Source organism: Cricetulus griseus, chromosome 2 (assembly GCF_003668045.3).
Source record: "Cricetulus griseus strain 17A/GY chromosome 2, alternate assembly CriGri-PICRH-1.0, whole genome shotgun sequence".
Lineage (NCBI taxonomy): Eukaryota > Metazoa > Chordata > Mammalia > Rodentia > Cricetidae > Cricetulus > Cricetulus griseus.
The window spans coordinates 9,511,065-9,538,797 of NC_048595.1; the positions used below are offsets into that span (position 1 = coordinate 9,511,065).

General features: G+C 43.1%; 1 protein-coding gene across 1 annotated transcript; it reads left to right on the forward strand.

The window, feature by feature from the left end:
* Nucleotides 1–1,663: 1,663 nt before the first annotated feature.
* CUNH1orf158 (chromosome unknown C1orf158 homolog) lies at nt 1,664–27,601 on the forward strand. The gene is made up of 4 exons (XM_027398148.2): nt 1,664–1,774; nt 16,312–16,425; nt 26,073–26,250; nt 27,420–27,601. Exons 1-4 carry the CDS (start codon nt 1,664–1,666, stop codon nt 27,599–27,601), a joined length of 585 nt encoding a protein of 194 aa, XP_027253949.1.
* The last annotated feature ends 132 nt before the right edge of the window (nt 27,602–27,733 follow it).

Consider the following 27,733-nt stretch of genomic DNA (forward strand, 5'->3'; position numbering starts at 1 on the left):
AAAAAAAAAAAAAAAAAGAGTGCTTGCTGGTCACACAGGGGAGCCTGGTTCAGTTCCAAGCAGCATACAGCCACCTCCAGTTCCAGGAGATCTGATGCCCATTGTAGAGTCAATTTCTCCTTCCACCTTATGTGGCTTCTAGAGACCAAACTTTGGTTACCAGGCTCACATGCTAAGTCCTAAACCCTGTGAGCCATCTTTCCAGCATGAAGATCTCACACACACACACACACACACACACACACCCATGAGGTACAAATGTGCCTCACTGTGGCTACTTCAGACAAATATTTCTTCTAGGGCTGGATTGACAGTTGAATGGTTAAGATCACTGGCTGATCTTCCAGAGGACCCAGGTTCAACTCCCAGCACCCACATGGTGACTCACAAATTTCTGTAACTCCAGTTCCAGGGGATCTGACATTCTCTTCTGGCCTCCATGGGCAATAGGCATAGATGTAGAACACTCGTAAGCAAAACACCCAGACACATAAAACAAAACAAAACGAAACATAATTTTAAACAGCTTCCTTTATTTATCAGTGCATCTTTTGTTAGGTTAACCCTTTTCCTTTTATCTTTCTCCCCTTTGCTTCTCTCCTCTTTCTCTTCCTCTCCTACTCACCCTTTCTTCCCTTCCTTTGCCAGGGTTTAAACTAAGGACTTTTCCCCATGTTATGCTAGTGCTCTGCCACGGAATTACATAACATTCCCCTAGACCAGGGTTTTGGTAAGAGCCTCAGAACATTGCATCATATGGAGTACTTCACTGTATAGAACCAGCCCTCTGTAGATAGATATCTTGGTGGCTCCTGATCCTTTGGCCTAGAGAATAAGCAAAACATGGGGCTCTGCCCCACTGAGCTGAGCCAAAGTCTGTTCATTAATGCATTGTGACCTCACCTTGGCACCTAAGACACACAATGTGAAGTACTTATGGAATGAATGAATGAAGACTGAATGAATGAACCTGTATCGTGTTAGCTGCAAACACAATGCAGGATTCTTCATGGAAGCCCCTTAGGCAGAGTTACAGACAGGGAGTGGATGGAAGCCAGTGATCTAAGCCAGAGTTAGAATGAATGGGAGTCTCAAGTGTCCCACCAGGTAGCAGAGTGACTTTAGGCACCAGAACCTCCTTGTGTGGAGCACACAGAGATACTGTTATGGCACCAGCCTCGAAGGGGTGCTGTCGGGGAATGTCTGTTAGGATCTTAGCACGGGCGAGCATGTCAGCATTAAGAAGTATTAGAATTCAATTCACCTTCAAGAAATAGCCCAACTTATCCCTGTGTAAAAAATATGACAAGGGTTGTGCCTCTCTTGCAACAGGAGAGATGTCTGGCCTTTCTCTACTGCTTTCATGGTGGTGCCTTTTCAGTTTGGTTTCTTTATGTGGGGACAGCTCTGCTCCTCCAGGACCAACTGCTTCCTGGTGAAGAGTTTCTGCTGCCTGTGTCTGTCACCATGGAGACAGTCAACAAAAGAGAATCCAAGACACAAGCTCTCTGGGCTTTGTTTTAAATCTCCTGAGCTTGACAAACTGGTGGTCTGCTACCCACTCTGGGAAGGCAGATGAGGAGATGAACACTCTAAAAATTCCCTAATATCTGTCTGACCCCTGAATCTGCCAAGCCAAAGGGACTGGGGACAGATCCTTACCATGTTTGTGACCTCATCAGTTCCTCAGTCATTTTCTACTCCAGGCTGGCAGATTGAGAAGAAGTATTCGACGAGGGTGCTCGTTGGGAACTGGGTGGAGGAAAGGAGGAAGGTAAGAAGGTAGACCCAGAGGGAAAACAGCTCAGAGAGAAGGGGAAGCCATTGCTGCTCGCAACTGTGAGGCAGCTCACAGCTGAGCCTTAAGATCATGGTAGGGTCTCTGTGCTCTAGATAGGAAAGATGCATCCATGAATAATTAAGGTCCCTCCTTGTGTCTCCATAGAACAGGGTGTTAATACAGTTGTACCTCAAGCACTGCTGTAACTGTACTGTCTCAAGGTATCAGAATATCCCCCAATTTCTCCTTTTAAATTTTGTTTATTATTTATTTATTAGCTTTGTTTTTTGTTTTGCTTTGTTTTAAGAGAGAGTCTTCCCACATGCCCCTGGGCTGCCCTAGAACTCACAATTTAGACTAGGCTGACCTTGAATTCAGAGAGCTGTTGGCCTCTGCCTCCTGAGTGCTTGGATTAAAGGCGAGTGCCACCACCTTTGTACTTATTTCAAGTTTTTTACTGGGCTGGAGACATGGCTCAGCGGTTAAGAGTACTTATGGTTCTTGTAGGGGACTGGACTTTGGTTCCCAGCCCCTTCCTCCACATCAGCTCACACACAACTCCAGGGGATCCAATGGTCTCCTCTGGCTTCTGGCTTCCTTGTGCTGTATGAACATGATGTACTTGCATACATGCAAACACTCATACACATACAATTAAAACAATGTATAAATCTTTAACAAACAATAGTGTGTGTGTGTGTGTGTGTGTGTGTGTGTGTGTGTGTGCTCTCGTGTGTGTGCACTTGCATGCAGATGCCTACAGAATCATATCCTTGTTGGAACTGGAACTACAGGCAGTTATGAACAGCCCGGTGTGGGCAATGGGAGCTTCACTTGTTCCTCTGCAACAGCAGAAGGCACTCTTATTTACTGAGCCAGCCTTCGTACTTTTATTTGAAGAATTTCTACTCTTTCGGCCAGTCCCTTCCCTGACCATAGCACCTACTGAAGATGTCACGGCGCACCCTGCTGTGACATGGATGGCTACGTTACTGCTAACTGCACTTATGCCAAAGCCCTGCCCTGCCAGTGTTCAGTGTCTACATGCAAGACAGAACCGTTTCTTCCTGTTGCTTTGCCTGAATGGGCCACTTGAAACTGAATGGCCCTCTTTGTGGCCAGCAAGAATGAGCCGCTTAGAGTTTTGCAGAGAGTGGGCTTAAGTTGTTCAGTTGGCGCAGTGTCTGTTTAGTATGTGTGAGACCCCCCCCCCCAGGTCAGTGCCAGAATCACATTAACTAGGAGGTGAGGTGCACGCCTGCAGTCCAGAGCTCTCAGAACTCGGGAGATTGTGGCAGAAGAATCTATAGTTCGAGGTCACTCTTGGTAACAAACTGAGTACAAAGCCAGCCTGATAAATATTTATAGAGAGATGTAGATATATGATATGGAGGTCTATGATATAGATATATAAATAGGATACATATAGATAGATGATATATATATATATATATATATATATATATATATATAATATATGTAGATACAGAATTTTAGTTTTTGTCTTTTCAGAGGTACATAGACATCCTCACATAATCTTGGGAAAACTGCCAGCTTTGGTGTGAGAATGGGGAAAGTTGGTGATACTTTATGTCAACCTATACAGATCTGTCTATAAGACTTGGATTTGGGGACCTTAAAGAATAGGTCAGGGGGCTGGAGAGATGGCTCAGAGGTTAAGAGCATTGCTGCTCTTCTTGAGGTCATGAGTTCAATTCCCAGCAACCACATGGTGGCTCACAACCATCTGAAATGAGATCTGGTGCCCTCTTCTGGCCTGCAGGAATACATGGAGACAGAATGTTGTATACATAATAAATAAATAAAATCTTAAAAAAAAAAAAGAATAGGGCAGACTACAGTCTAATGTTGCAGACAATTTTACTTGTTTCAGTGTGCTTCTATACATGAATAAAACAAAGAAAGCAATGATCTAAGGAGAGTTGTTTGAGTTCAGAAAAACATGTAAATAAATGTCAGTGCCTCAACGAGATGATGGGACAGACTTAGTAAACTTCCTAGGGGAGGCCTTACCCTCTCCATGGAGAAGATGGGAGGGGGAGTGGAGGGAGCAGGAAGAGATGAGGGAGGGGGAACTGGGATTGGAATATAAAAGATAAATTAATAAAAAAATTGAAAACAACAACAACAGAAAGTCAGTAAGCACATACTAATTATTAAGAGAGTAGCTCTTTCCCAAACTTTCTCAGGACAGACCAATTTAAACACAATTGCCTAGCATATACTGCAGATTATATGTGGGAAAGCACAAAAGCAAAGCAGATAGCCATATCCAGATCCAGGGTACACTGAGGATGGTACTCAGCATAACCTTTTACCAAATTGGGCTCTAAAGCTTATGTTCCCACATCCAACAAAAATAAACATGTCTTCTGAATTGATTATAAATGTTTGCCTCAGGAGGCACAAAATTGCACCCAAGAACATTCCAGGGAACAAAGTGCACTTGAGGTAAACAGCCCTCTGTCTTTTTTCCTCTTGGAGCCTCTTTCACAGTCTCCCAAGGCATTATTCACCATGCATCATTCTTTTGACTGTGTTCCATCACTTTGGATAACAAGGAAGCATTGTTTCCATGGAGATCATCACCAGACATGGCATGAGTCATCATTAACTTTAGCTGTGCTTGACATATGTGAGGAAGAGAGGCACCAAGGGAAAAAATGACCAGATGAGCAGTGAGTTAGGGTTCCTGCAGGAGAATCTGGACTATAAATGTCTGAAACAATAGATAATGGGTAGAGAAGACCAAAGATGGTGCACACCCTTAATCTCAGCAGGCAGGAGGCAGAAGGCAGATCTCTATGAGTTGAAGAGAGCCTGGTCTTCAGAGGGAGTTCTAGGCCAGCTAAGGCTACATAGGAAGACTTTGTTGAGAAGGAAGAGAAGGGGGGGGGGAGTGAGTAGCGGAAACCAATATAATACCTCAAGGAAAAAAAAAAAAAAACCTAGGCTTTGGTGGCGTATATCTATAATCTCAACACTTAAGAAAGCTGGCCAGGGGGCTGGAGAGATGGCTCAGAGGTTAAGAGCACTGACTGCTCTTCCAGAGGTCCTGAGTTCAATTCCCAGCAACCACATGGTGGCTCACAACCATCCGTTATGAGATCTGGTACCCTCTTCTGGTGTGCAGATATACATGGATGCAGAATGTTGTATACATGATAAATAAATAAAATCTTTAAAAAAAAAAGAAAGCTGGGCAGGAAGGTTGTAAGTTCAAGGCCAATATAGGCTATGTATGAGACTCTATCAAGAAAATAATGAAAAAGGGAGATAGAGGGATATTCAGAAATTTAATGGGAAGTGTGTATGAGAATATGATAAACTACAGAAAAGGCCAGGCAGGATGTGTATCAAGAAAAGGCTGGAGAATTGACTTCAGGGCCAGCCTTCATGATGGCTGGCCCTGAAGACCAAGTAGCTAAAAAATAAAAATAAAAATAAAAAAGTCTCCCCCTTGCATGTATCTGGTCAACAAAAGTGGGAGAGTTAGTGTTTTTAATTTTTTTCATAAATGAAAAAAGTCATTAGACATACAAAGGAAAAGGGAAACATGCCAAAGGAATAAACAACTTAGCAAGCAGTCTTTCTAAAGAAACAAAGAGTATTGATGTTCATGGTGGCACACACCTTTAATTCCAGCACTCGGAAGGTAGAAGCAGGCAGATCTGTCTTGAGTTTGTGATCAGCCCACTCTACATAGTAAGCCCTGTTTCAAAAGAACAAAAGACACTGGCTGAAAATATCATGGCTTGAGGAAGGACATGGCTTTATAAATTCCAGAAGTTTAAGGAATTCCAAGGAGAATAAATGTAGACAGACATGTTGGTGATAGGCATGGAAATCAAAGTATTAAAAATCAAAGACACAGGGACTCTTAAACCCTGAGAAGCACCAGGCTGTGCTGGTGCAGCCTTTCATCCCGGCACTCGGGAGGCAGAGACAGGAGGATCTCTGGGTGTCTGAGGCCGGCCTGGTCTCCAGAGGAAGTTCCAGGATAGCCAGAGCTGTTACACAAAGAATAAAAACAAGAAAGCTGAGAAGTATAGGCATCAGAGGTGGCTCAGAGGTTAAGAGCACTTATTGCTCTCGCAGAGGGCCCAGGTTCAGTTCCCAGCATCCACATGGTGACTCACAACAACTACCTGTAACTCCAGGTCCAGGGGCTCTTATACCCTCTTCTGGCCTCCAAGGGCACCTGTCTGTGCATGTGATGTACAGACATGCATGCAGGCAGAACACCCATACACATGAACTAAACACCCATACACATGAACTGAACACCCATACAAATGAACTGAACAAACACCATACACATGAACTGAACACCCATACATATGAACTGAACACCCATACACATGAACTAAACACCTATACACATGAACTGAACACCCATACACATGAACTGAACACCCATACACATGAACTGAACAAACACCATACACATGAAGTGAACACCCATACACATGGACTGAACACCCATACACATGAACTGAACACCCATACACATGAGCTAAACACCCATACACATGAACTAAACACCTATACACATGAACTGAACACCCATACACATGAACTGAACACCCATACACATGAACTGAACACCCATACACATGAACTGAACACCCATACACATGAACTGAACACCCATACACATGAACTGAACACCTATACACATGAACTGAACACCCATACACATGAACTGAACACCCATACACATGAGCTGAACACCTATACACATGAACTGAACACCCATACACATGAACTAAACACCCATACACATGAACTAAACACCTATACACATGAACTGAACACCCATACACATGAACTGAACAAACACCCATACACTTGAACTGAACAAACACCATACACATGAACTAAACACGCATACACATGAACTGAACACACATACACATGAATTAAGCACCCATACACATGAACTAAACAAATCTACAGCCGGGCGTTGGTGGCACACGCCTTCAATCCCAGCACTCGGGAGGCAGAGGCAGGCGGATCTCTATGAGTTCGAGGCCAGCCTGGTCTCCAGAGCGAGTGCCAGGACAGGCTCCAAAGCTACACAGAGAAACCCTGTCTCAAAAAACCAAAAAAAAAAAAAAAAAAAAAAAAAAACAGAAGAAGAAAAACAAGGAGGAGGAGAAAGAGAAAGATAAAAGAAAAATAAATAAATGAAAACAAAACCCTCAGACAATGACTGGTCCAATATAATAATAACAACTTATCAGAGAGTCTATCAATGGAGATTTTTTTTTTCAGCAAAAGCCTAGAAGCAGTAGGGTGATATATTCAAAGTATATAAAAAGTAAAAACTGTCAACAGAGAATTCTCTAGCCCACAAAACTCTCCTTCAGAAATGAGAAGGTAATGAAGACATTTCCAGACAAGCAAAGGCTGAGGATTTTATCAGCCTGGAGCCTGGAGCCTGGAGATCAGAGACAGGCCTCTGAGGGGATCAAGTTGCAATGAAGGGATGTTAGCTCACTTAACTGAAAATACACAAAGATAAAAATCAGCATTGTGGAATTTAAAATTTGTAAATTTTCTACACAATTTAGAGAAACACATAAAAATTGTAGACCTGTTCAAATGAGCACACAACTCATAATGATGTGATTTGTGACGGCAATAAAATAAAGCAGGGCTTGCGAGATGGCTCTGTGGGTAAAGGGCCTGTCACCAATCCTAATGATCTCAGTGCGATCCAGGAGTCCACAGGGGTGGAAGAAGAAGTGACCCTTACAATTGTCCTCTGAGCTCCACATATGGGTCATGGCATGGCGTCCCCCTCCCCTGTCCCCATGCATCTAATAAATGTGCTAAGTTTGTAAAACACACACTGGCTTTTTCATCTTAGGAAACTTACTTAATAGCCAATTAAATCATGAAATAGAACTTTTAAATGTTGCTTTCATCTGCTTCAGCAAATCTCAGCCTACATAGCCCCATCTGCACAGCTAAATAAATAAGATATAATGAGTCCAAAGAGTACTTGTAACTGGAGACAGATAGAAGGTTGTAGTTTAAGAATCCTTATTCTGTGAATGTTTCTTCTGATAAACTGTAGACTTGGGCTTGAGTTTAGTTTTGTTTACACTGGCAGAATACTGACATTGTGGTTAGTTGGGAAACTGTGCTTACAGATTGCTGTGTGCCCATCAGATAGAGATAGGTCCCTTTTTCACTGTTTACTTTAGCATCACAATTGCTGATGGAGAGGCAAGTGGGAAGGTAGATCTTGAAATGTGTAAAAGGTAAATTTGAAAGATAGCTTTACTTTGGTGCTGGGGATGGAACACAGGGCTTTGTGAATGCTAGGTGAGCACTCTGCCAGTGACCTATATTCCTAGAGCCCCAAAAATAAAATAAAATCTAAAAACCTTTCCTTTTGATTTAAGCAAAAAGGGAAATTGCTGTGGAATGATTTTTTTTGTTGTTGTTGTTGTTTTTTGTTTTTCGAGACAGGGTTTCTCTGTGTCATTTTGGAGCCTGTCCTGGAACTCGCTCTGTAGACCAGGGTGGCCCTCGAACTCACAGAGATCTGCCTGCCTCTGCCTCCCGAGTGCTGGGATTAAAGGCGTGCACTACCATCGCCCAGCTCTGTAATTTTAAATATTAGAAATTCCCTACCTGAATGAAGCTCAGTTTCCCCATGGCTTTGAGAGGAACCATGAAAACAAACACGGAAAACATAGATTGTGTCTGTGTAGACGGAGGCTCTTGCTGCTAACCACGTCCGTGTTAAGTGTGTGGCAGTTCACTAGTAAAGTCGCTTACACTTTGTTGGATACTATTACTGTGGGAAGTCGCATGGTGTGTTGTTCAGGGCTTGAACGTCTAGGTTTCAAAAACTTTGTATTAAGTGTTAGAATATTATAAAAATTACAATATCATTTTGTTTAATCTGAATGTGTTGTAGGGCTTGGAATAAATCTTCACTAAGTGATTAAAACAAGGGTTGGGCAGATGGCTCTGCAGTTAAGAGCACTGGCTCCTCTTGCAGAGGACCCAGGTTCAATTCCCAGCATCCACATTGGGGCTCACAACCATCTGCAATCTGATGCCCACTTCTAGTCTCCCCAGACCCCAGACACATACATAGTACACATATGTACATGCAGGCAAAACACTCATGCACCTAAAATAAAGATAAATACAATCTATTTTTTTAAAGTGTCTGGGTGGTGGTGGTACACAAATTTAATTCCAGCACTCAAGATGCAGAGGTAGGCAGATATCTGAGTTTGAGGCCAGCCTGATCTACAAAGTGAGTTCCAAGATGACCAGGACTGCACAGAAAAACCATCTCTCAAAAAAACAGGGGTAGAGGAAGTATCTCAATGCTACACACTTAATACTGGGTAGAACCATCAGACAGAAGATCAGTGTGGAAACAAAGGACTTGAACAACACAACTTTTGGGCCTAATATATGCATGTGTCATTTCATTTGACAGAGCAAGGATACACATGTTTCTCAAACACCCAGGAAAAATTCCTAGGATAGATCGTGTCATACACCACAAAACAAATTCCTTTTTGTTTATTTATTTGTTTGTTTGCTTGAGACAGGATTTCTCTGTGTAGCTTTGGAGCCTATCCTGGAACTTGCTCTATAGACCAGCCTGGCCCTGAACTCACAGAGATCCACCTGCCTCTGCCTCCCAAATGCTGGAGCTAAAGGTGTGCACCACCACCACTGCCTGGCTCACAAAACAATTCTTAACAACTTAAAACAAGTTGAAATCAGACAAAGAGCCTTCTCTAACACCATGTTGAATTACACACACACACACACACACACACACACACACACACACACACACACACACACGTAGGGAGAGAGAGAAGGGGGGGCAGGAAGAAGGAGGGGCAAGCGAGGGAATTAGCCAGCAGGATGTAGTAGCACTTGCTATATAATCCCAGCACTCAGGGGGTTGAGGCAGATATAGGGAAGAGTTTGGGGCCAACTTGGACTATATATAGTGAGTCTGAGATCAGGCTGGGCTATGTATTGTGACTTTTTTTTTTTCCTTTTTTTTAAGGAGGGAGCAGGAAAACTATGAAAACAAGAGTTGGCTAATTGAAAATACTGACAAGAGACTGGAGAGATGGCTCAACAGGGGAAAATGCTTGCTTGCCATGTGTCATAGCTTGCTTCCTGTTGTTGTGATAGATGACACGACCAAAAACAGCTTGGGGAGAAGAGAGTTTATCTGATTGATGAGCCCCAATCACGTACAAGTCAGGGCAGGTACTCAAGCAGGAGCAGAGGGAGGAATGTTGCTTACTGGCTTGTCCCCCTCCCCCGCCCTGCCCCGCCCCCAGGGACTGCTCAGTTTGCTGTCTTATAGAACCCAGGGCCAGCTTCCCAAGATTGGCATTGCCCACAGTAACCCATCCCCCACAACAATAACTAATCAAGGAAATGTCCAGTAGACTAGTCTATAGACCAACGCATTTTCTCAGTTGACGCTTCCTCTTCTCAGAAATACTCTAACCCAGTGCCCAGCTGACAGAATCTAACTAGCACATCATGTAAGACTGATGACCTGAGTTCAGATCTCAGGAATCCATGTAAAAGCTGGCTGTGGTGGCAAATGTGTGAGCATCGACAGCAAAAGTAAAGAAAGAGACAAGCATCTCTGAAGCTTGCAGCCCAGCCCAGGCTGTGCAGTTTAGTGGCCAACAACAAGACCGTCTTCAAGCGGAGGGAAGGCAAAGAATGACACCTGATGCTGTCCTCTGACAACCACATACACAACATGCAAACATGGGACAACACCACACACACACACACACACACACACACACACACACACACACATACATGCACACTATATATAACACTCACACTACACGTACCATACACAACACACACACTCACACACACACACACACACACTCACACTCACACACACACACTCACACACTCACACACACTCACACACACACACACACACATGCAGGCACGCATGCACACACACACACACACACATGCACACTATATATAACACTCACACTACACATACCATACACAACACGCACACACACTAAAGCACACAACATATACAATACACACGTATACACACCATAAACAACAATACACTACACACACCATACACAGCACACACACACATACACCATACAAAACACACACACACACAGCCTACACACTAAACAAACTATAAAAACTTCACACACGTGCACTCCAACTGTAAACTGAAGAACATTTACATAAAAAGATTAGCCTTTTACCCAGCTGCTGTTGTCTACTACTTTGCTAGCCAAAGTTCTTATCTTTTCCTTTCCTTTCCTATCCACCTATGACAGTTTCTAGACATGTTCTGAGATCATTGAAAACATAGTAAGCCATAATACCTTAACAAGCCCAATACCTTCTTACAATTAAGAAATATTGAAATGCATGGCTTCAATTTTTAAATATGTTTGAATTTCTTCTCTGACTGTTATTGATACATTCATTTATAAACACTAAATTCTATCACCTGCCATTATATTTCTTACTCATTTAAATGTGTTTTTTCTTATGTATGTTATAAACATATTTTATGACTGCCTACATAAATAAATAATTGTAAATGGAAAAAGAAACTCCACACACCATGCACTGCAAACACTATACACACCATATCCACTGCACACACCACACATGCTACATAAATGCCCCATATATATTACACACTTCATATGCCCCCCCTACACACACACATCATACATTTCACACACATTATACCACCCTATACACATGCGTGTTATGATTCCAGTTCCGGGGAACCCAATGCCTCCCTTTCTGGCCTCTGTGTGCCCTCATACATACACATGGTGCACAGACATACATGCAAGCAGAATACCCACATGTTTTATGTGTATAAAATAAAAAAATTTAATAGAAAAGTGCTAACCCCAATCCTTTTCAAATACTCTCCAAAATGTGATTTAAAAAAAAAAAATAACCCATAACCTCTTAAGAATAAGGATGCGGCTGGTTGTTGGTGGCGCACGCCTTTAATCCCAGCACTGGGGAGGCAGAGGCAGGCGGATCTCTGTGAGTTCGAGACCAGCCTGGTCTACAAGAGCTAGTTCCAGGACAGCCTCCAAAGTCACAGAGAAACCCTGTCTCAAAAGACAAAAAAAAAAAAAAAATAAGAATAAGAATAACAATGCAGTAGGTTGTAGTGACAAATGCCTAAAACCCCAGCACTCACTCGGAGTCTGAGACAAGAGGATCTCCAGTTCAAGATCAATATGAGTAGCTCAGTGGTTAGAGCACCATCTAACCTTCCTAACATTTAATCCAGTGCAGGGGAGGCTGAGGCAGGAAGATTCTGACTTTGGGGCCTGCCTGAGCTATGTAAGTGAGACCTTATCTCAGAAAGGGAGGAAAGGGAAGGAAGAGAGGATCGGAGTGAAGAAGGGAGGGAAAGGAGAGAGAACAGAACAGAGGTTCCACCCACACAAAGAACTTCAGGCAGCAAATCGTGCCGAGTGCTGGAGGAACCAGTCCTCCTCAGGGATGAGCGCCCTAGTGGGTTACCTAACGTTAGTGATCATCCCTGGTGCCATATACTCCCAAATGGCGCTCTGCATAGTGGGCAGGCTGCACTTATATATTTAGGGATGTGTGCTTGTGTGTGTGTGTGTGTGTGTGTGTGTGTGTGTGTGTGATAACAGTTTTTAAAAAGAGATCATGGTTTCTAGAGGGTGCAATGTAGGGTACACGGGAGGGACTGGAGGGAGGAGAGAGAAGGACAAGAAATGATATAACCTTTAATTAAGCAAATAAAAATAGAAACTTAAAGAAAAAAAGGAAAAGAGCAGGTGGCTGACAAGACGGCTCAGTGGGCAAAGGTGATTGCTGCCAAGTGTTATGACCTGAGTTCCATCCTCAGAACCCACATGGCAGGACAACTGATTCCCAAGTTGCCTTCTGACCCCAATATATTCATCTGACAGACACGCATACCCCAAGCCCCCTATCAAATAAATACATGTTAAAATGGCTTTTAAGGAACTCGAGAGATGGCCTAGCAGTTAAGAACATGCATTGCTTTTCCGGAGGACCCCAGTTTGGTTTTCTGGCATGTGCATCAGGCAGGTCTGTATTTCCAGATCCGATACCTCTGGTCTTTTCAGACACCTGTACATGTGCACACTCAAGCATGCACACAATTATAATTAATAGAATTTAATTTTCTTAAAACAGACTGTTTAGCTTTTTATTAAACCAAACTGTTCATTAGCATCCAAAAAATTCAAAATCTGCAAGACACCATATATGATCCGACTCTCTGCATATTTTCCATCTTTATATGGTTTATCTTTTTCATATTATTTTACTCTTTAAAAACAGTACTTATTACTTATAAACTGTTTTTTTTGTGACTATCTATACCCATTTTCTTTTCTTTTTTATGCCTACACCCCCCTTTTTGTTGTTTTTTTATTGTTGTTGTTGTTATTCTTATTGCTGTTTTTTGCTTTTTGTTTATTTGTTTTGTTTTGAGACAGGTTTTCTCTGTGGCTTTGGAGGCTGTCCTGGAACTAGCTCTTGTAGACAAGGCTGGTCTCCAACTCACAGAGATCCACCTGCCTCTGCCTCCCATGAGTTCGGATTAAAGGAGCAAGCCTACACACACTTTTTTAAACAAACTGTACCCTGTTTAGAGTTTTTTTTCCCCCACCCATCTGTCTTTACTGAGTACTTGCTGCATTCTCTCACAGCATGGGACAAATCTTAAACTGCCTGAGCTGCCTCATGGCTCAGGTTGTTACATGGTGCTGGCTCATGGTGATGGTGCCTTGTCACAGGCCTGGCTCCCGCCCTCAGGCAGTGGCCAGCAGTGGCACCTTCATATGCCACTGAGCACCAGTCAGCCTGAGAGACTGCAGGACTCAGAAGCTACATCCTGCTCCTTGTCCAGAACTTTCCTTAGCTTTCTCAGGCCCTATGTTTGGATATCCCAGCCCCCATGTGGATTTTTAGATGGATTTTTCTTTGAGCCACCAAGCTAGATCTCTCTCTCTCTCTCTCTCTCTCTCTCTCTCTCTCTCTCTCTCTCTCTCTCTCTCTCTCTCTCTGACACACACACACACAAACTTATTAATTATGAAGGCTTGGCCTTAAATTAACCCATTTCTATTCAGCTACACATTGCCACATGACTCATGGCTTTAACCTCTCCTCCTATGTCTTGTTCCCTCTGCTTCTGGCTGGCTTCTGCCTCTCTTCTTCCCAGAGCCCTATTTGTCCAGAAGTCCCACCTATTCCTCCTGCCTAGCTATTGGCTGTTTAGCTTTTTATTATACCAATCATACTGACACATCTTCACACAGTACAAAGGAATATTCCACAACAAAGGGGGTGGAAAGATGGCTCAGTGGTGAAGACCACTGATTGCTCTTCCAGAGAGCACAGATTCAGTTCCCAGCACACACGCCAGGTCACAACCACCTGTAATTCCAGTTGCAGGGGAATCTGATGCTCTCCTCTGGACTCTGAGGGCCCCACACACATACACAGGCTAACAAAGCACCCATATACATAAAATAAAGAAAAAATAAAAAATAATGAAAATAAAATTAATTTTAAAAATGTTTCTTAAAAGGACAAGGTTGGGGGGCTGGAGAGATGGCTCAGAGGTTAAGAGCACTGCTTACTCTAGCAGAGGTCCTGAGTTCAATTCCCAGCAACCACATGGCGGCTCACAACCACCTTGAATGAGATCTGGTGCCCTCTGCAGGCATGCAGGCAGAACACTGTATACATAATAAATAAAAATAAATCTTAAAAAAAAAAAAAGGACAAGGGGGAAGGAATAGAAAGATTTGAACACAACATGACAATATGACCCACTAGTTATTCTGGCTGTAAACTGAAAAGAATGAAAAGTGAGATTCAGAAAGATATTTCTGTATACACATGCAAAGCAACGTTATTCCCATTTAGTCAAAATGAAGGCTCACTGCAGGTAGTCACCCATGGATGGATGGATGGATGGATGGACGGATGGATGGATGGATGGATGGACAAATATGCCAGGCCAACAGCCTTTACTAGACATCCTCCTACAGGAATGAATCTTGAAGACATAAGTGAAACAAGTCAGATGCTAGAGGACAAACATTGTGTGGCCACTTATTCCGGATGCCTGGGATAGTCACATTCACAGAAACTGCAAGTAGCATGGCCAGGGGAGCCTGGTGTTTGGAGTGTAGACCTCCTAGATAGGGAGGGGGGCTGGGCAACATCGTGAATGTGCTTAATGTCGTTGTCCCCTATACTTCAAAATGACTAAAATGGAGCTGGGCAGTGGTGGCACGTGACTTTAATCCCACAACTCAGGAGGCAGAGGCAGAGGCAGAGGCAGGAGGATCTCTGGGCTTGAGGTCAACCAGGTTGACATAGCAAGCTCCTGTTGACAACCAGGACTATAGAGAGGGAACCTATCTCAAAAAATAAGATAAAATGGACTAAACTGTATGGGCCTGAGCATTCCTGTAATCCTGGCGCTTGGGGAGAGAATGAAGAGAGAATACCATGGTTTCAAGGCCAGCTGTAGCTATATTTTGAAACACTGACTAGACAGAAAACACAAACACAAACAAACACAGCTAAACCAGTAAGTACTTAGTAGTTTGCCATATTAAGAAAGCCAATTAGAAAATACAACATCTTGGAGAAAACAAAAGAGGATGGTGGTTCATGCCTTTAATCCCAGCATCCAGGAGGCAGAGGCAGGTGGATCTGTGAGTTCGAGACCAGCCTGGTCTTACAGAGCCAGTGCCAGGACAGCCAGAGCTACACAGAGAACCCCTGTCTTGAAAACCAAAAGAAAGAAAAGAAGAAGATGGAGAATGGGGAACTCGAAAGAGAAAGGAGAAGGGAGAGACTTACAGAGTACCGATTCTCAACCTAGATGGCAAACGGCCCTTTCACAGGGTCACATATCAGATATTTACATTATGATTCATAACAGTGGCAAACTACAGGTATGAAGTGGCAACAAAAGTGATGTTGTGCCCGGGGGCCAGCACAGCGTGAGGAGCTGTATTAAAGGGTGGCAGTGTTAGGAGGGCTGAGAAGCACTGCCCTAGAGGGATGCTGGGAGCCAGAAAGGAGACAAGTGTGCTGGAGAGATGGCTTAGCAGTTGAGAGCACTGGCTTTCCACCCCCAGTTCCCACATGGCAGTTCACACCTGTCTGGAATGCAAGTTCAGGGGACCCAGCACCCTTAGACTGACACACATGCAGGCAAAACACTAACACACATAAAATAAAAATAAATTTTGAAAAAAAAAAAAAGTTGCCAAGCAAGTCTGGAGCAGGCTCTGAGCCCCTTGGCTCATGCACTTCCTGTGTTATTTGGTGTCCTGGGTTCTTATTCACTGTCCCTGTGTGGTGGCTGGGGGGACACAATGTGGTAAGAGGCAGCATCTCAGACGTTCTCACTGATATGTGTTCTTTTCCAGTTCACCAAAGCCACTGACTGCACCCCCCAGAGCATTTACAAGAAGGACTATGTCGTCTTCCCAAACCACAGACCAGATGATATTACCAGGTGGTATGACATAAGGAAAATGGAGGTAAGTGACATTTATTAACAGGTGGCTTTGTGCCAGAGGCTCTGGGATCCTAGCACCTCCAGGTACAGGAGGGAAAGACACTTCCTACAGGAGTTCCTCTGGATGCCCCCCGCCCCAGGTTTGTGGTAGTGATAGCAAGATTGTCACCATTCATCCATAGGGCACAGTTGTGCTCTGTGCCACCACACTCTGAGAGTCCCAAGTAAGAACCCTGACTGTTTCGTTTGGCCAGCATATTGTCTCCCCCATCCCATGTGCCCAACACCTGTTTAAACTCAGGCGGGTGGCAAGAGAGAGTGAGGTGTGATTTGTGACAATCAGAGCATCTTAGTGTGGGGAGGGCCCCAAGAGACCAACTATTCAGAATCCAAAGGCAGGAAACAAATTCTTCCAAATTGTGTGGCTTGGTGGTGGGTAACAAACAGGGACTTTTCTGTAAATCACAATGTACATGGAATAAGGGAGCATATGTAATCTATGAAGTTATGACATCCTTTATTAGACAAACGCCAGCCAAACACAAGCCAGAGCATGTCAGGGGCAGCAAGGCAAGGAGTCCAGAAAACAGGGGCCCCCATGTGCCTTGTCTGTCCCTTTATATCCTATCTCCTGTCATCTTGACCTCACCTTGACCACACCCGTCAGGGCATGGTTAGGCGCACCTGTAGCCAGCTTCTAGAAGGCGTAGCTTACAATGTCCCCTACAATCCTCCTTTTATTCTAAAAGAGGATTAAATCTTAACAGTGTAAAGTATCCAAAATTAACAATCATAAAGGTGAAATACAAGAAGATACAACAATCTGCTTATGTCACATCCTAACTATGTCTACATCAGCTAAACCCTAAAGTCATCTGAAAGAGATGTCCAAGCCTGAACATCTCCTTCCAAACCCAACCCTAAACAATAGGAAAGTAGCCCTAATTAGGTGTACATTATCCTTAGTGACAACAGTGGGGAAAGGGAGCATAATATTCTCCAAGTTACTTCCTGCTGAAATGGGACGACAGTAGCCTCATGGGGTCCTGTGGGAAGAAAATGTTAGTATGGTGAAAGTCTCTAATGGATTATATCCAGTTCATGTTAGATGGGATTTGATTGATTGAAGATCCAGGTTGAAATCCTCAACTTGATTGAAGTCAGTACCTGAAGCTCTGGTCGGAGTGTCAGTTGAAATGGAGTAAGTTGGATCCAGTGCAGTCTAGGAGGTTTGGCCCAATTTCCTTCCGGAGCGTCCAGGGATTGCTGTCAGGTGGGTCTTCATTGGCTGTGTGGGACTCAAACATGAGTGTTAGCAAAGAAATGTTTGCTTTTACGTGTATGCATGCTGGGAAAGGCAACCGTGGAAAAATAATGATTATGAGACAGTGTGCACCTTGAAGGAAAGAGCCAAGAAAGACAAAGACAGTCCCCAAATTCTTCTCTTGTTCTGTATTACATCAATTTGGCTTTTGATACAATACAGAAACTCTAAAGTTTAGTTAAACAATGAGCTTGGATTTTAGAGGAGGATAGCCAAATCCACCACTAAATCCACCATTGGTTTAATCGAATAGGGACTAGGAAAACAAAGGGAAATAGAGTTCTTTGAGAGACAGCTGTAAAGTTTACCATATGGCACATTCCTTTTGTTTGATGGTTATAGCTACCTTCTCTTCTTAAGCATCTACCCATGCAGTGTTAGACTTCTGGAGATGAGTTTTCCTGTCACTTGTCCTTGTCGAGAGGTTTGTCTTTTTCAACTGGAATCTTGATCAACCTTGATGGTATCCAAAGTTTTTCTTCTCCTGTGGAAACAAATGCAAAATCCCTACCCCAACATAACACATGTCCTGGCTTCCACACAGGGTTAGTATATCTTTTAAGTATACTGGCTGATTCAGTTCAGCAGTTTTTTCCATAGTCCAGTGTCTTTCTGCAGCTGTTTGTCCTTTTTCATTGGCTTTAAGAAAGTTTAGTGTCAATAAAGCATTATGCAACCTATGTTTGGGGGGTTTTGACTTCTCATCCTGTCTATGGAGCATCTCCTTAAGTGTTCTATTAGATCTCTCAACCACTGCTTATCCTGTAGGTTTGTGTGGTATACCGATGACATGCTTTATGTTATAATATTTGAAAAACTGTTCCATTTTTTGTTGAGACATATGCTGGAGCATTGTCAGTTTTTATTTGTGCAGGTATACCCATAACTGCCACCACCTCTAGCAGGTGTGTAATAACAGAATCAGCTTTTTCAGAGTTGAGAGCAGTAGCCCATTGGAGCCCTGAGAATGTGTCTATAGTATGATGCACATATTTCAAATTTCCAAATTCTGTAAAGTGAAAGACATCCATCTGCCAGACCTCATTTCTCTGAATTCCCTTAGGATTACAGCCTGCTGGCAATGGAGTTTGGTTATAAAATGAACAAGTAGGACAGTTTCTCACTATCTCCTTGGCTTGTTGCCAAGTGATGGAGAAGTCCTTTTTCAAACCTTTGCTATTTACATGATGTTTCTTATGAAATTCTGAGGCTTCTAGCACACTTCCAATTAATAAACAATCAATCTCGTCATTGCCTTGTGCTAGTGGGCCTGGCAGACCCGTATGGGATCTGATATGTGTAATGTATAGAGGATTACTTCTGTTTCTGATTGTTTCCTGTAATTGTAGAAACAGTGAAGTTAATTCTGTATTATCAGGAATGAATTCTGCAGCCTCAATGTGTAACACGACTCTCTCTGCATATTGGGAATCAGTAACTATGTTAAGAGGTTCTGTAAAATCCATAAGCACCATGAGAATTGCATATAATTCTGCCTTCTGTACAGATGTATACAGACTTTGAACTACTTTACTTACCTCACCTGTTTTATAACCTGCCTTATCTGATTTTTTGACATCAGTGTAGAAGGTAAGAACTCCAGAAATGGGAGTTTGTCTTACAATACGTGGAAGAATCCAGACTGTCTTTTTTATTAATTTAATTCTGTCAGTTTTGGGATAATTGGTGCTAATCGCTCCCAAAAAGTCAGTAAGAGCTATTTGCCAATATTCATTATCCTTCCATAAGGAGGAAATTTCTTCATTAGTTAAAGGTACTATAATTTCTGCTGGATCTTTTCCAGTCAGTTGATGAAGTCTTAATTTGCCCTTAAAATCAAATCAGAAATCTTTTCTATATTCTTTAACTTTTTATTGTTTATGTGGCAGGAATATCCATTCCAATATAGTGTCTTCCCTATGCATCAGAATTCCAGAAGGATATTATCTGGATGGCAAGATGACCAGAATAGTCTAAATCAAGGTTTATCCGATCTACATGCGCATCCAATATTCTGTTTTCTACCCATTGTAACTCTTTTTTCTGCCTCAGTGGAATATTCGTGGACTGTTTAGGTCCTTATCACCATTAGGGCCATTTTTAAATGCTTTAAGTCATGTCCTTCTACCCCAATAATTGTCTGTAATTGAGAAATTTCTCCTAGCAACTTCTGAAGACTATTAAGAGTTTGATAACGATCCCTTCTAATTTATACCGTCTGTGGCCTGATTCTTTGTAAGCCTATCTTATAACCTAAATAGTCAATAGAATCACCTCTTTGTATCTTTTCCGGGGCAATCTGTAACCCCCATCTAGGCAGAACTTCCTTCACCATGTCAAACATACATTCCAGAGTTTCCTTATTGGAATCTGATAAAAGAATATCATCCATGTAATGATAAAGGAGGGATTGTGAAAATTTCTTACAAATTATTTCCAAAGGTTGTTGTACAAAGTGTTGATATAAAGTAGGACTATTTAACATCCCTTTTGGAAAAACCTTCCATTGATATCTTCGAACTGGCTGTGAATTATTAAGAGTTGGTTCAGTAAATGCAAATTTTCAGCTGGGCGTTGGTGGCATTCCCTATCACTTTCTTGTAATGGTATAGTGAAAAAGCAGTCTTTCAGATCAATTACTATGATCAGCCATCCTTTAGGTATCAAGGAAGTCAATGGCATTCCAGGCTGTAGAGAGCCCATTGGCTGAATTACCTTATTTATGGCTCTCAGGTCTGTCAACATTCTCCAGTTACCTGACTTCTTTTTGATGACAAATACAGGAGAATTCCAAGGGCTGGTAGATCCCTCTATGTGTCCAGCCTCTAGCTGTTCCTGTACTAACTTTTCTAAAGCCTCTAGCTTCTCAGAGGTCAAACGGCATTGCCCTACCCAGACAAGTTCATCTGTAAGCCATTTTAATGGCAGGGCCTTTGGCTCCTCTGAAGTTCTATCATTTGTATTTAGTTTCTGTACAGCCTGGATGGTTGGTAACTGTTTTCCATAATGTCTTACCAGGTGTTTTCTACTATCTAGAGATTGTACACAATTCATATCTGACAGTGGAGGAATATTAATCTGGGTATTCCATTGCTGTAAGAGATCATGACCCCAGAGATTTATAGCTATATTTGCCACGTATGGTTTTAGTCTCCCTTTCTGTCCTTCCGGTCCAATGCACCGAGTTAACAATCTGTCGAACTCTAGATAGAGTTCCAATTCCTAAAAATTGTACATTTGACTCCCTAAGTGGCCACTTGTGGGGCCAGGATTTTTGTGTAATAATAGTTAAATCAGCACCTGTGTCCAAAATTCCATTAATAACCTTATTATTGATTCTTTTTTGGGGGAGGGGGTTCTAGACAGGGTTTCTCTGTGTAGTTTTGGAGCCTATCCTGGCACTCACTCTGGAGACCAGGCTGGCTTGAACTCACAGAGATCCACCTGCCTCTGCCTCCTGAGTACTGGGATGAAAGGCGTGCGCCACCAACACCCAGCTCTATTATTGATTCTTACTTTGAGATGGTGCCTTTTATCACTGATGGAGATCTGCCAAAATATATGCTTTTTGTCTTGTCCAGTCTTATTTGATTCTTCATCGCTTGACAAACTACCATCTATAGCAGTGTCATCTTTCACAATAGACAAAGAACTATCTATTCGTCCTGTGAGAGATTGTCTTCCACTGCTACTGGAAATGACCGGACCTTTCTCCATGTGGGAGGCCTTCTTGAGGTCCCCTTTGGGTGCCAGCTAATAAGGGAGGATACGTAATCTGTAAAGTTATGATATCCTTAATAGATAAACGCCAGCCAAATGCAAGCCAGAGTGTGCCAGGGATAGCAAGGCAGGGAGACCAGAGAGCAGGGGCTCCCATGTGCCTTGTCTGTCCCTTTAAACCCTATCTCGAGTCATCCTGACCTCACCTTGACCACACCCTTCAGGGCATGGTTAGGCACACCTGTAGCCAGCTTCTAGCAGGTGTGGCTTACACTGTCCCCTACATACATGTCTTCTTCTTTTAAACTTTGGGGTTTTGTTTGTTTGTTTGTCCTGGAACTCACTCTGTAGCCCAGGCTGGCCTTGAACTCTGAGATCTACCTGCCTCTGCCTCTTGAGTGCCAGGATTAAAGGTATGCGCTGCAGCCATAGACTCCACCCCCAGCAGGCTTTTTTTAAACTTTGAAAAAACATTAACTTGTCCATTTGCTATGGAGGCATCTGTGCAGGTCTTGAGGTCAGAGAAATGGCTGCAAGAAATGGTTCTCTCCTTCACCATGTGGTGCCTGGGGAGTGACCTCAAGTCCTCAGGCTTGGCAGTAAGCAGCTTTAGCAGCTAAGCCATCTCTTAGGCCTTGAGGTATAACTCAGAAGGATTTTATTCTACCACACATGAAATTCTTATTTCAGTATGAACTGAAGTTCCCAATTAAAAAAAAAAAAAAAAGCCTATGTTAAAGATTCTACAAGCCTGATGGCCTGGTCAGAACTTCCTAGTTGTAAGGGGTTGGAATATTGCAGATCTAGAAGCAAATTATTTGGGGCTATCTTTAGTCTTTTAGTCTTCTTCATAGCCGCTTATCACCTTTGTGTCCCACCTAACATCCTTGTTGAGATCTGGTAAAATTTTTCAAAATTTAATAAGTTAGGTTCTCTCTACCTGAAGATGAGAATGTCATCATCAGATAGCATCTGAGATTTCTCCACTTTGCTAAAACCTGCCTGCCTGGTCTTAAAAAAATAAAACAAACAAACCCCAACAACAAAACAAAACAAAACCTTCATGAGGACTAACTGGCCAGATAGCTCAGTGGACAGAAGGCCCGTGTCACCAAGACCTGAATTCCATGCCTGGAATGCTCTTAGGTGGAAGGAGAAAACCAGTTTCTTCAGGTTGTCCTCCAATCTCCACACGTTTTACACACACACACACACACACACACACACACACACACACACACACAGGCACACTCATATTCATGCACATACATAAACAACTGTTTGGCTTTTTTCACATAAATTTTTTTAAAAAAAGATTAAAAAGTGCTGGGATTACAGGCGTGTGCCACCACCGCCGATTTTTTCTTAATAAAGATTAATTATGCCAGGTGGTGTTCATGCAAGCTTTAATACCAGCAGTCGGGAAGCAGTAGTAGGTGGATCTTTCTGTGATCAGCCTGGTGTACAAGAGCTGTTTCCAAGAGTGCTTCCAAAGCAACAGAGAATCCCTGCCTCAAAAACCAAAACCAAAAAATAGATTACTTATATTAACACTTTATGAGGTTCCTTAAAAGATATGCTCAGTAAACTAAAAGGGATAATTAAGACTTCCAGAGATAGATTAAATAATAGATCATTAACTTTATATTTTTCAAATGTTCTGAAAAGGAAACAACATTATTGGGAGATATTAGATAAAAAAAGAAACTGCTAAATCAAAGCAACCTATATTCTTTAGAGATACCTTGAGCTCAGAATAAAAACCAACATATGTGTTACATCAAGGAGGAGGTTTTGCTTTTGTTTTCATGAGAGGGTGGGGGGAACCCAGTTACCATCAAAAATGATAAAGATTATTATATTCAAACAATAAAAGATTTCTTAAAACTTTAGTTCATCAAACAATATTGCCATTGAATCTAAACTAATTCATGGGACTAACAGATTTTTTTCATTGGATTAAATATAACTTGCCCAAACTAGAAATCTGCAAAGGTATGTTGAAGAAGGTTTTGTTTTGTCTTTCAAAAACATAATGTTCTCCAACGAAGGAATGTAAAGACCACTGGTGTCGTGGGGTTCTAGTACTGTGTCTGCTAGTCAAGAATATGTGTGTCACTGGGTTCTCCTTTTCGGGGACAGTTTTGGGTGTAGTAGTGGTACTGACTAAGATATTTTTACATGTCTAAAAGACATTTATTAACTATGTTCATTACAATCAGGATTCTGATTCACATATATGTTTGACCATTAATACCAAAAATATAGTAGAATGCCTTGGAATTTATGATGGTATGGATTATCTTTAGGCACAAGAAAAAGCAGGAAAAATAAAAGTTTAACATGTACAAGTCATTGGAAGCAAAGTTGTTAAAACAGGCTTCTCAAAAAATATAACTAGTGTTAAAAATTTCCTCACTAGCCTCTCTGTCCAATTTGAGGATAATCCACAATGTGTTAACTATTCCCAAATTGTGTGAAATTAAAGCTGAATACTTCATGTAATTTATCATAGGGCCTTAGGTGTGCCCCAGCAAAAATTTCATAGTCTAATAAATTCTGGTGTGAAAACGAAAAAAAAAAAAAGATTAAAAATAGGATTCCTTTAAAAAAAAAAAAAAACAAGAAATTATTTCTACATAAAACCGACTGTTCTTGGAGACCTGAACTTGTACTCCCAAGCCCTGTCCACTCATACTTAGCTCAAGAATAAATTATCTTTTTATTTCCTTTGAGATGCTGCCAGAGATGGCTGTCTTCAGCCTTTGGGAAAGTTCTATCACAATAAATAGTGTCACACTCGCTGTTGGCATCCCCAGACCATACACACATCTCTCTAGTCCACACTGCCATTCCTAGCTGTGTTGGTAACCCCGGACAGAGCACATTGCCAGGTCATGCTCTTTGGCTCCTGAACATCCCAATGCTTTCTGCATGGAAGACACAAAGATATTTTAACTGAAGGAAGTTAGAATAAGAACTTTAAGGTGTAGAGCATTGGGCAATCTTGTAAAGAGACCCTTGGACTCATTGCAAACCCCGACCCCAACTCATGGTTTAATACGGCTAAAATTAAAAAGTTCCAGAGGCGGGAGAGATGGCTCAGTGGTGAAGAGCCCAGGCTGCTCTTACAGAGGACTGAGTTTAGTTCCAGCACCCATGTCTGTCAACACACTGCCCTCTGTCACTCCAACTGCAGGTGGGAAGGATTGACCCCCTCTTCTGGCCAGCATGGGCATCCTCGTCCCCACTCTCAACACACATATACATACATATAAATAAAATAAAATAAAATAAATCTATACTTAAAAGTTTCCCTGACACCCCATGACCACTACACACAACCAAACAACAGAAACCTCTTCAAGATTTTTTCTGTTCCTAAGGGCTTATTCACCAAACTCCATCCCCCTCTCAGTTTAATAGCCATCCCTGGCCAGAGCTCTGCTGCCTCGTGTGACCATATGTGGCATTGCAAAACCCCTCCTCATGAGAACCAAAGGTTCTAAGTCAGTTTGCCATGGTATCAGTTTGTTGTTGTTTTTGGTTTTGGCTTGTTTTTCTGAGACAGCAGGGTCACATGCAGAACCAAAAGAAATGCCAATAAAACCCCTGCTGGAGCTGGGCAGGGGTGGCACATGCCTTTGCTCCTAGCACTTAAGAGGCGGAGGCATGCAGATCTCTGTGAGTTGAGGCCAACCTGGTCTCCAGAGTGAGTTCCAGGGCAGCCAGGACTGTTTCACAAAGAAACTCTGTCTTGAAAAACAAAACAAAACAAAACAAAACAAAACAAATCAACCAACCAACAAACAAAAAAATCCAGCTGGCCCCTCTCCTGCAGGCCTGCCACCCAGGAAATGTCACCAGCTCACTGGCAGGGTTAGAAAGGGACTCCTGGCCCGTGGTGGTACTGTGTGCATGGTATTCCAGCCCAAACTCTTAGTCTCTCTCTGGCATTGGGCTCTGGCTTATTTATGGAACCACCCTTTGAAGTCTGGGGTGCGGGATGTCTACACATGCCAAACCAACCTCCTTTCAACCAGTCCAGCTCCCTAGTATTCCCTTCCAAGCCAGGAACCTGTCCTTAGGAAAACTCTGGTTTCAGAAAGGCATCCCAGACAGAGAAAAGCCACAGTTTTCTCCTTCCTGGTAAACAACTCCTGACCAAAGAAACAGCTCCTTGCTTTGCAGCAGAAGGGGCTGCATAGTAACTGAAGGAAATAGGAGGCCCCAAGGCCCCTTCCCTTGGAAACAGACAATTGGGGGAATAAGGCAAGACTGAACCAAAGGGTGTAATGTCAGATCCCAAAGCTGCACCCTGGGGGGCCTGGGTGGGCAGTTTCCATGTAGTCCAGCATCTTGAGTTTAATTTTAATATACCATGGTAGCTCACCCTGGGGACGAATGGACTTGGCCAGAGACTTGAAACCAGCCAGCTGGGACACAGAAAGAGGAATGTCCTGGTGGGGCAGACAGTTCTGTGGCCCTTGGAGGTCTCTGGTGACCAGTGAAGGCTCACTCTTCACTGGTGTGTCATCCTTGAGAGGTGATTGTTGCCACCATCCTGGGCTGGAAGGGACACTTTGCTCTGATGGGTGATGTGGCCACTGTGTGTGTCCTCCCAGGGTCTCCCGAAAAAGCACCTGATCACCCACCACCAGGAGCCCTCGTACCGTTATCTGATCAGCACCTATGATGACCACTACAACCGGCACAATTATAACCCGGGTGTGCCCGCCCTGCGTACCTGGAATGGACAGAAATTGCTTTGGCTGCCAGAGAAGACTGACTTTCCTCTTCCTGGTACTTTTATAATTGGAGATTTTCCCTGTGTGGCTCTATAAGGGAACTGCAAATGCACAGGGCTGAGATGTGCTCCCATCACAAAGACCTACAGGAATGGTGGGGTGAGGTCACAGGAAAATGAGCCCTACTTGTTGTTCGGGACTAGGACTGCACCTGCCTTCTTCCCTTGACATCAGGGATAACCCTGTAATGACAGCCTCACCTGTATGCTAGGACCAGAGGTGGCTGGAAGGAACACATTCTCTACTCCTACGCCAGGCATTCCCTCTAGGCACAATGACTCAATCTTCCTTGGGGCTCCTGGGGCACATAGTCGGGACAAGCACAGAATGCTTCTGCCCTCAGGGAATTGATGATCCAAGAAAGACACAGACTTATTAATAAATTAGGTGGAGTAAAAAATTAATAAATTAGGGTGGAGTAAAAAAATAATAAATTAGGGGTGTGTATTGTACAAAAAAATAAAACAGGTAATGGGCAGAATAGTTTAGAACTTTGTTTGTTTGTTTAGTTTTTTGAGACAGAGTTTGTCTGTTGCCCTGACTGTCCTAGAACTAGCTTTCTAGACTAGACCAGGCTGGCCTCAAATTCACAGAGATCGGCCTGCCTCTGCCTCCTGAGTACTGGGATTAAAGGCGTGTGCCACCACTGACTGGCTTTGAGGATTTTTTTTTTTTATGTCCTCTCTGGCCTCTACTCACACAGGCAGCCTTTTGTTGTTGCTGTTTGCTTGTTTGTTTTTATGTATACAATGCTCTGCCTGCATGCCTGCAGGCCAGAAGAGGGCACAGATCTCATTATAGATGGTTGTGAGCCTCCACATGGTTTCTGGGAATTGAACTCAGGACCTTGGGGAGAGTAGCAGCCAGTGCTGCTCTGGGCCATCTCTCCAGCTCACAGCCTTGGCTCTTGACAGCCTGGAAAATGTGGCAGCCGTGTGAGACATTTGTGCCTCCTGTTTGCTGGTCCTTGGGCCTTACCCCGGCAGCTCCTAGAAGTGGTGTCTCTATTAGCATGACAGTGCCAGGGTAGGCAGCTGCTGTGGCATTCCAGAACCAGATGGGTATATTGCTCTGGTGGCTGATGGGACTACCGTGTGTTCTCATAAGCACTATGTATAAGACGCCTGGAAGCCCCGTGTCACCTCAACCTGGTTTCTCTTGCAGCGCCCCCCACAAACTATGGACTGTTAGAGCAATTGAAGCAGAAGTGGCTTGTGTCCAAGACTGGCTTGAGAGAAAGCATTTATACTACTTCCTACCCCAGGCTGCCGGCGTGCACTATGTCCAGGAGGGAGCATGCCATCCGGGTCCCTCTCCCTCGACTGCAACCCATCCCACGGTCGTGAGAACAACCACTGCATTTGCAGTCCAGCCAGGGCCAGCAAGAGAGACCCACAACCTCATCGGACTTGTCAGAGAGCAAGCATCTGCAGATGTAGCCCAAGAAATAATTATAGACTGTTGTTGTTGTTGTTGTT

What these genes read in the sequence shown, in the direction of transcription:
- CUNH1orf158 (XM_027398148.2), top strand. Translation starts at nt 1,664, where the DNA reads ATGTTTGTGACCTCATCAGTTCCTCAGTCATTTTCTACTCCAGGCTGG. An exon ending in GGGTGGAGGAAAGGAGGAAG is followed by an intron (nt 1,775 to 16,311) that starts GTAAGAAGGTAG and finishes GTTCTTTTCCAG; the next exon opens with TTCACCAAAGCCACTGACTG. An exon ending in ATGACATAAGGAAAATGGAG is followed by an intron (nt 16,426 to 26,072) that starts GTAAGTGACATT and finishes GTGTCCTCCCAG; the next exon opens with GGTCTCCCGAAAAAGCACCT.